The 9,995-nt window shown below is 44.2% G+C and overlaps 1 protein-coding gene across 1 annotated transcript; it reads right to left on the bottom strand.

Moving 5' to 3' along the window:
• Nucleotides 1-1,320: 1,320 nt before the first annotated feature.
• Nucleotides 1,321-4,216, bottom strand: FOXQ1 (forkhead box Q1). Its single transcript, XM_073630962.1, has one exon. It carries the CDS (start codon nt 4,033-4,035, stop codon nt 2,743-2,745), a length of 1,293 nt encoding a protein of 430 aa, XP_073487063.1. The 5' UTR covers nt 4,036-4,216; the 3' UTR covers nt 1,321-2,742.
• Nucleotides 4,217-9,995: the final 5,779 nt, after the last annotated feature.

The following is a 9,995-nucleotide window of genomic DNA, read 5'->3' as shown; positions in this document are numbered from 1 at the left end:
AAGTGGTCGTAAAACACATGACAGCGATTCACTGTAATGTGCAAGGGTGGTTTGGAGAGATTGCATTCGTTTTAATCCATGAACTAAAGTTAAAGAAAAGGGAGAAAACACTTTTATGAAAATGCATTCCAACCTAAATACGTGACCATTCTGTAGACATGGCCAGAGGAATAAAATGTCCTTCAATTCTGTGGCAACTTCAGTGAGGTTGTATTACTAAAACTGGAGCACTGAGAATCTGGCTTCTATAGGGTTGTGCATGGTAGCCAATCAGCTTCTAACTTCAGCTTGTTCAATTAAGCTTTTAGAATAAAACCTGGAAGCTGACTGGTTTCTATGCAGAGCTGCACCACATTTTGCTCTCTCCAGTTTTTAGTAAATCAACCCCAGTGACTTTACTGGAAGTGCTGGCCAAAGCACCAATAATATGTTGTGTGACATCCCATTAACATACCAGAGTTGTGCTAATGCCAAGCCCTGCACCTTTCCATGCATCTATGTTGTACCAGGCCGTTGCCATAAAGCTGCACCCCATTTCACAGATTAGAGGGATCTTCAAACTAAAGCCCACCAGCTGTTGCGGAACTACACATCCCATGAGGCATTGTAAAACTCTGACATTCACAGACATGACTAGGCATGATGGGAATTGTAGTTCCTGAACAACTGGAGAGTCATAGTTTGGAGACCCCTGGCCGCCAACGGTATATGAACTTTGTGATTTTTGTCCACAGGAGGAAAGACAGACAGCTCATCCTTGTGTCAAATATTAGGAGTAGCAATAATAATAGTAGTAGGCATTACTAATAATCCCACTGCTACTAGTACTACTGCTCCTAATAATACTAATAATCCTAAATGAGCACAAATGAAAATATTTTTTTTTCTGAAAGTATTTAGAGTCTGTTGAGAAAGTGCTTCTAGGAATGTCCAGAAGCTAAATAAAATGGATTATTCTGTCCTACAGCTGTCAAAAAGTGCAGACAAGTGTGCTCATCTGTTTTTGTGATTGCACTAGGCAGGTATGTGTATGATTAGGGCAGTGATGTGGGTGTTCAGTCTAGCACATATCTGTGGTTACATTAGAGTAGAGATAAGAAGGAGTGAAGATGAGTGAACTGACAGGCCAGCCTCCCCCCTCCACCTACAAGGTGAGCAGCCTTCTAGCGTAACCAGATCTTCTCCTCTCAGCCGTCACTGTAAACTGTCTTTATTATTTCTCACGCAAATCACATACTTTTCATGTTATGAGCTTTATGGAATTCCCTTCAACCATCACAAAGCAAACTGCTGAATCACTCAATACGTCACACACAAGAATTTGTTTATTTTTTAACATTTTTATTTCAAAATAAGCTGTATGCCTCAGTTTAATAAAATATACATATAAAACATTTTAAAAAAAAAGACAATTTCTGCTCAATAATTGGCAGTGTTTGGGCTTTCCTGGAATGACACTGTTACACAACACAATAAAAAAATCTAGGTTTAGCTCGATTGGAACGCACGTTGAAGTCTCCAGTTTAATCAGTGGATCACAATTACTTAGTGATCACTTGTCTCTAATGATTTTACTATAAATAATTTAAGGAACAAAAACATTTGGTTTTAAGTCACTTTTGGCACAGTGGTGATTACAGCAGAAATGACCTGGAAATCACTCTCATTGTTTTGGCATAATGCTAACAGGTATAATTACCTAACGACTTGGCATTTCAGAAATGGCATTTTTGAAACATATACAGTTCATAGACAAAAAGACAAAGTCACAGCCAGGCATCTGGCCCAAGTCGAGGTAATTGAGAACTCTGGAATGAAAACTCGATGCATTACAAAAAAAAATATATATATATATATGTATCTCTAAAGAGACAGTCAGAGCATCTCGTTTCAATTATTTATTATAAATCTGATTTATAAAAACAAAAAACAAAAGTGCAGTAAAAGGTCACTTATTCAACTCTTTTAAACACATTTACCAGTGCAGTGTCAGTGGCACAGCCACATTAATTGTTAAGAGCAGTCTGGACCATTAAATAGACCCTGGTCGTATTAAGAAGAATTACAATCACATTACTAAGGAATTTGGAGCTCTAGACCTATGGCTTCCAGTTTCATCACACAGTTGATATGCCATAGGAGTCTATGGGGTTGATTTACTGGAGAGTGCAACATCTGGTGCAGCTCTGCATAAAAACCAATCAGCTTCTGCGTTTCATTGTCAAAGCTTAATTAAACATGCTGAAATTAGTAGCTGATTGGCTATATTGCACTCTCCAGTTTTAGTAAATCAACCCTTAAATTCCTTATATTAGGACCAATTCACAAAAACTTTACTACAAAGATAAGCAGCTTTATTTTTACCCGTGTGACTAATTTCTCAAATCGGACTCTGAAAATAATTCACTTTTTCAAAAATAAGGATGCTTATCCTGGAGTGTTAACTTTTGAGCCTATTGCCAGTTGTAAAGAGAGCCCTGAACTAGGGAAGGTCAACCATAGCAAGGCACATATAAAATAAAGCCACACATTCTTTTTATATTATATTGAGACTAAAAAAACAGAAATGTATCAAGTTGCATTACCCAAATGGAGTCCATTAAGTGACTTCATGAGGAACATGTAGTTGACTCTTTGGAAATAAATGATGCCTCCACAGGTTGAAGCTACATCAGTACCCACAGCTGTTATGGGGATACTAAAGCTGAACATACCTTCCCTAGCCCATTCCCCTCATGGCTGTCAGGCTAGCAATGTCTCTGGCCGGTAGGGAAGGTAAGGTCCAGGGGAGCGCATGGTGCACAGAATCTCATTGTTCCCCAGGTGTTCTGAATAGGTCTTAGAGGAACTGGGGGGTGCCAAGAGATGGGGGTGAAGTGGGGCACGGCGGCTATGCTGCTGATCTTCTCTGGGTTCTGCAGACAACTGATGTCCTTCACTTCTAGGATCCATTAGCAGCAACAGAGCTTCAGGCATACAATACCTATAGAGTTGTAAGTGCAAGGATGAGCTACTGCTTAGATGGCTAAAGGGGAACAAGGCTGATGGGTGAGGCAGTGCAGATGACGGAGAGTAGGATAGGAGTGGGTAAGAAGGAACTGAAGCAGGAGAATGGAGCAATGCACCTGTTGGCCACATCAGTTTCCCACCTGTAGACTTGTCCATCTCTGATGTCTCCCGTTTTTGGAAGGGATTACTTAAGATGGTGTCAATAGCGAATGAACTGGAGAATTTAGTCCCTGAACTGGTGTCCTTAGTGGACCGGTTGTTGCTGGAGGATGGATGGACAGAGGAGGATGGTGAGGAAGGTGGTAGGACCAGCATGCCAGATGATGCCACTTGTCCTTGGCTTGCTGCTGCTGGACTTAACGAGTGGTGCTGATGATGCTCAGGAAGCCCTTGGAGCTCCTGGTCTTTAAGGCACTTGGTGGTCCTGTTGAGCCTCTTCCTTCTGCGCCTGAACACCCCATCTGCGAAGGTGTATTCGCTGTTAGGATTCAGCATCCAGTAGTTGTCTTTTCCCCATGGTCGAGATGGGTCTCGGAGGACTTTGACAAAGCAGTCATTGAGGGACAGGTTGTGTCTGACCGAGTTCCTCCAGCCGGTGTACTGGCCTCTGAAGAAAGGGAACTTCTTCATCAGGTAGTCATTGATCTCAGCAAGGGTGAGTCGGCCGGTGGCAGAGTCTCTGATGGCCATGGCTATGAGGGCGATGTAGGAGTAAGGTGGTTTGGGGCGCCGGGTGTAAGTCTTGGCTTTGCCACCTTCAGCTGATTGCGATCTGCAATCTACAGCCCCATCTGTGCCCTCCTCGTCCCTCTGTAAGCCTGGCCTCACCTCCTCCTCCTCCTCGTCACCTCCTAGGCTCCCGGTGTCGGTATCCATCTCGGAGTCCCGGGGACACAAGACTGCTATAGGACTGTTAGCTCCTAAGTCTCCGTCCGATCCCAGCTCATCTCCTCGGCTGGAGAGAGGAGAGGGCGCGCTGGTGTCCTGATCCTGATAGGCAGATCGGGGGAAGCCGTCCACGTTCATGGCTCTTGTGTACAGGTTGTCAGATCTACCTGGCTCTGTCACATCGGGGTCTGATCACAGCGCCACACCGGTGGCTTGTCAAAGGGATGGGCAGCTCCCTCCACTCCGCGATGATGTTATTATTATTGTTAACTGGCTCTCCCTGTCCATGCTGCCTCGCCTGTTATAATACACGGGTGGGCGTGGCCACGGCGCTCACCTACATTATCTCCCGCGAATCACAGGCTTCGCTTACAAGGAGGGGGGCGGGCCGAACGAAAGCACTTTAATTGTAATTAGGATTATGAGTAAGTCTAATTGTCCTGACAGATTTGTCTGGCTGTCATGGGGAATCCCCGCCCCTTTCTCAGCAGGTGTCTCCAGGTGTAGGGAGCTCAGTGACTTGTAGGTGGCAGAGGTGTACCAGAGAATCAGAGAACACACAGCACTGTGCACACATGGATCTCTAGGAACTGCAACAAGCCACCTCTGTCATACAATCACAATGGTTACTTCTCACATGAAACATTGCCTAGCATAGACCCCAAATGTCCCTGATTTACAAGGACTGTCCCTGATTTCCAAGGACTGTCCCTGATTTGGAGCAATGTCCCTCTTTCCTCCTCCTTTGTCCTTCATTTTGGTCTGATCTATATAGTTCTATAGAAGTATAAAATAATGTCAATATCTGCACTATTCTATACAAATCAAATAAGTAAAAGCAGCCGGCATAGTTTGTTGATAACCAAACACTAAAGTCCAAAGTCTAAAAAATGTGGCGCTAAAAATGGCAACCAATAGTAAGTCCAAAGTAGAAGGGAGGAATGTTCCAGTCACCAGCTATAGTGCATATGTATGAAAGCACTCAGCACCACCAGTTCTATATAAAATCCACTATTTATCCTGCTATCCAGTGCTAACAATGTCATCCTATTTCTAAATTACTGCATTTGTAAATTCCAAAAGTCAGTATAAAGGAATAGCAGTGATAAATAAATCACTTGTTGGTTTAACCAATCTTTTTTTTTATTGGCATAATTATCTTTTAAGGGTTTCAGGAGGTGTGTCATAAGCAGTGGCGGCTGGTGGGTTTTTCTTTTGGGGGGCTGCAAACAACCACCCCACCCCCGGCCGGTACGGCACTTACCCGATCTAGGTGGCAGGCAGTAGTGTCCTCCAGCATGGTCTGCCTGCGGTGCATGCGGCGGGGTGCGGGAAGCAGCTCCAGTATCCGCTCCTCCAGCAGCTTTCTCCGCCGCGTGGCTCCTCTCTCTTCCGTCTAAGCGCTAGGCATTAAATCAGTTCCTAATAAACCTTAAATACTCATGCTACGTAATGATTATAACAGTGAGAAAAGAATGTGATACTAAAGGTTCGTTTTTTTTGTTTTTTTTTTTTAAATAACAAACATGTTATACTTACCTCCACTGTGCAGCTCGTTTTGCAAAGAGTGGCCCCAAACCTGGTCTTCTCGGTGGCTCTCTCAGCTCCTCTCCACATCAGATAACCCCATGGGAGAAGCGCTCTCCCAGGGGGTTACCTTGCGGGCGCGCACCCAAATCCAGCATTCGGCGTCCATATAGGCCTAATGCAGGACTCGGCCCCGCTCCCCGGCGCCCGCGTCATTGGATTTTATTGACAGCAGCGGCAGCCAATGGCTGCACTGCTATTAATCTATCCAATCAACAGCCAAGAACCCCGGGCAGAGGGAGAGCGCCTCCCTGTGGGACAAGTTTGAGGGTTCAGGTAAGTAAAACGGGGGTGGGCGGGCTGGGAGGCCAGTCACTGACAGGTTTTTTCACCTTAATGCATAGGATGCATTAAGGTGAAAAACACAAACCTTTACAACCCCTTTAACTAAACCTGCAGCAGCTGTCCACAACCTCAATAATCAAATAAATATATATACAGTGCTTACAGTGATCAGAAAAATGCACAAACTCTACCAATGTGCTAAAGTGCTCTAGACAAATAAAGTGCTATAGTGCTCCAAATATGGTGTGTGCAACACTCACAATAAACAATAAAAATACATTAAAAAAACACGCAGTCTCTTGAGCACCATTTGAATCCATTTGAGCACTATTACACTTTATCCGCTTGGAGCACCCAAGCACACTGCAAGAGACTGCGTGTTTTTTTATGTATTTTTATTGTTTATTGCGAGTGTTGCACATACCATATTTGGAGCACTATAGCACTTTATTTGTCTAGAGCACTTAAGCACATTGGTAGAGTTTCTGCATTTTTCTGATCACTGTAAGTGTTGTATATATGTTTATTTTATCAAATAGGATCACCTGGCGCTTTGGCCAATTGGGAAATAGGTCTCACGACCTGCATCCTGATTGGCGGGGTGGAATTTTTAGTGTGAAAATAGTGAAAATTCATTCGCTATCGTCACCCAACTGGGTGTGCTCGGAGCACAGTGCTCTGTGCTCCAAGCCCACCCTTTTTTTGAAGCCTATTAGAGCCTCTGTCTCTAATCACGTGCTTCAAAAAAACACTCACCCTGCATTGAAATCCATAGTCTGGCGGCCTGATATTTAGATCAGGGGGCCGGACGCATGGATGGGGGGGCGGCGCCCATGCACCCTCTATGGACGGGCCGCCACTGGTCATAAGCCTGCATACTTTTCTAATAGTATTAGGCAAGAAACCGCGCTAGTGTACCAGCATTAATGAATAATTTAAACAAAGCAGCAGCTTGAAGTGAGATACACACAATAATAGATAGAAAATGAGAGAAGCTGTGCTAAATAGTCCCAAATATTGCAGGAAAATTCTTTAGAACAGCATGTTATTGATCAACATATAGGATGCAGAAAATCCTCTTCCCAGTGGCACCACAGTGATTCCAACCAAAAAGTGCCTCGCCACCTTAAGAAAAACCTGCTTACCGGATGGCAAGCAAAAAAGGCATGTGGCTATAGCCCAGCCAAAGCCTTTAGCCTGCACAGACAATCTCTGGTCGAGTATCACAGGATGAATGGCTGTAGATCTCCCAAGCCCTGGCACTGTTTATGGAGTCTGTGACCGTTACACTCAGCATTTGGCCCAGAAAAAAAGACTAAACATAATGTAATACAGTCTAATTGATTTAATATATAACAAAGTATTGCACTTACATTTGGTATGTTTAAAAGTTGCATGTAAAAACAAAGCCGACCGGCAAACAACAGAAGCCCGTCCTCCTAGTACACAGTGTGGTGACGTCAGCACGTACCATATACTTTTCTAATAGGTGTCCCTCATTCGCATCTCAAAAAGTTGGGAGGTAAGCTAAAGTCATCCTATTCAACCATTCATGCCTAGTTCTAATCAGTATCAGAAAGTTTTAAGTTTAGCCACACTCCAGGATCAGTTTTTAATCCTGATCACTGGATCAAAAAAAAGAAAAAAATCCTTACCTACATGCCCTCTTCTGCCTAGCCCTGACTGTTCTCCTCTTCTGTTTACTTCATGCTTGGCTCCTTCTTCAGGTGTCCAAGTCAGCACCTGCATGACAAGGACAATTCCTTATTGGAGGTCAAGCAGCAGGGTCCTCACCAGAAGAGAACAACTTCATCACAGGGGACAATAGCTCCATTAGCATTACTGGCTTTTCAGTCCCACACAACCAGGACCAGTGATGGTGAGATACCTAGAAGAGAGACTAAGGAGAGTATATCTGATTTCACAAGGTAAGGGGAAAATAGCCTAGTAGATGGGTGAGTTTTAGCCGGAATGGGGCATTAGGTGATCCGCTTTATTGTCTACCTTGAGGTATTAAAAATTTAAGCTTTTGGGAAAACTCTGATAACTTTTTCAGTATTTGTATACACGTATAGTATAATGCCTGATGAAGGGATCTGAGTTATCCTAAAAGCTTCCATCTTTAAAGTGATATTAAAGGAGAAGAAAAGTTAATTTCTCCTGTGGCTCACAGGAGTGCAGTCCAGTAGCATCACTAGGGTTGGTGTCACCTGGTGCGGTAAAACATGGTGTCATGGGATGGGATCGTGGTGGTGGATAGAGCTGGAATGAGATCAAGGGAATGGATGGAGCCAGAATGGAATCAAGGGATGGATAGAGCCAGGATGGGATCGTGGGTGGTAGATGGAGCCCGGATGGGATTGATGGGATCGAGAGGAATAGATGGATTTGGCATGGGATCAGGGGGGTGGATAGATTTGGGATGGGATCAGGGGGGTGGATGGATTTTGGATGGGATAAGGGGGGTGGATAGACCTGGGATGGGATCAGGGGGTGGATGGAGCCAGGATGGGATTGGTGGGGTGGATGGATGGTATCGGGGGATGGATGGAGCTGGAATGGGATCAGGGGAGATGGATGGAGCCAAGATGGGATTGGGGGGGTGGATGGAGCGGGATGGGATCGGGGGTTGGGTGGATGGAGCTGGGATGGGATTGGGGGGTGGATGGAGCGGGATGGGATCGGGGGGGTGGGTGGATGGAGCCGGGAAGGGGGTGGATGGAGCCGGGATGGGATGGGGGGGTGGATGGAGCCTGGATGGTATGTTTGATTTGGGAGGGTAGAGGATATGTGCTAGGGGGTGCTTTAGGAGGTTAGAGGAATTGTGTTGGGGGGAGGGGGTCAAACTTCAAATCTGACCCCTCCTTCTACTTCTAGTACAAGTCCTCTCTGACACAAAACAAAGCACCCCCTAGCACCTATCCTCTAACCCCCCCAAAAAAAATCACTCCTGGAAGCTTAATTGTTACCTGTCAATCACCCCCCCCCCCAATCACCATGTCCCCATCCTCCAACCATACATTGAATGCATGAAGGTAAAAAAAACTTGAGCCTTTACAATCACTTTACTATCTCAAGTCAGCCAAAAAGTGCAGAGCGTGGCTCGGCCCTGTCCTCACTCTTTCCTTATTGGCTCACTGGCTGTGATTGACATTGCTGTCTCAGCCAATGAGGAGGGAAAGACTCAGAAGAGCCGAGGCTCCCGTGCACAGTACTGGAGGAAGATCAGGCTCAGTTAAGGAGTGCACATGGTATAATGTAGATGATGTAGCATTTCTATACCCTTTTCAACATGGAAGACCCCTTGAAATAACTTTCTGGGCTCAGGAAACCCCTTGACAATAATTACTATATCTACAGCTCACTGTACATTGGTGTGATGGTCAGTCATTGGGAGGATTTCACTTTACAAATAACTAAAAAGTGATGTCAGTGATTACTGGTCTAAGAGCAAAAAGTTTCTCATTGCACAAGGAACCCCTGGCAACCTCTGGAGGAACCCTAGGGGTCCATGGAACCCTGGTTGGGAAAGCTAGTATAATGAGCAGAATTACTTTGCTGATCTGGGTTTTTGTCTTTAGATATTTTGTCCTTGCTTGTTATAAATATAATTGTTCAGTGTTGTTTATAATGCATAGACATACACTAAAGCCTTTATTTGTATAAGGTTGGGCAGCAAGAATCTGCACGCTGTATTAACAGATAGCGATCAACAAGAATTCACATTTTTATAGTTAGATACGATCATTATTGGGTGGTTTATAAAAGGTGAGGCAGAAAGAATCTGTGCAGAGCAGTAAGTAATAGCAACCAATAATAATTCACTTTATTGTATTGAGATACTCTATAATGATTATTAGCTGGTTTCTATAAGGTTGGGCAGCAATAATCTGCACAGTGCAGAAACCTATAGCAATCAATATTAAAAAAAGGGTTCAGGTACGTAAAACGGGGGGGGGGGGGGGTATTACTTATTGTAGTGAGATATTATGATTATTGGCTAGCTTATATATGGCTGGGCAACAAGAATCTATAGGTTATCTACTATGCAGTCTGTGAATTACCTGTTATTTGGTAACCCATAGCAATGCACAAGAATTCACATTCTGATCGTAGTCAGATTTGATGATTATTGTCTGGTTTCCATCAGTAACTGACCTTTATTTAGCTCACGTTACCAGTCAGTAAGCCTAGTTATGCAGAACGACAATTATTTAAGTATCTTT

Source organism: Aquarana catesbeiana, linkage group LG05 (assembly GCF_042186555.1).
Source record: "Aquarana catesbeiana isolate 2022-GZ linkage group LG05, ASM4218655v1, whole genome shotgun sequence".
In the NCBI taxonomy this organism is placed as follows: Eukaryota; Metazoa; Chordata; class Amphibia; order Anura; family Ranidae; genus Aquarana; species Aquarana catesbeiana.
Note: the sequence above shows the minus strand (reverse complement) of the source record. Positions and strands in the feature narration are given on the sequence as shown.

Coding starts and splice junctions, on each gene's coding strand:
- FOXQ1 (XM_073630962.1), bottom strand. CDS start 4,035: ATGAACGTGGACGGCTTCCCCCGATCTGCCTATCAGGATCAGGACACC.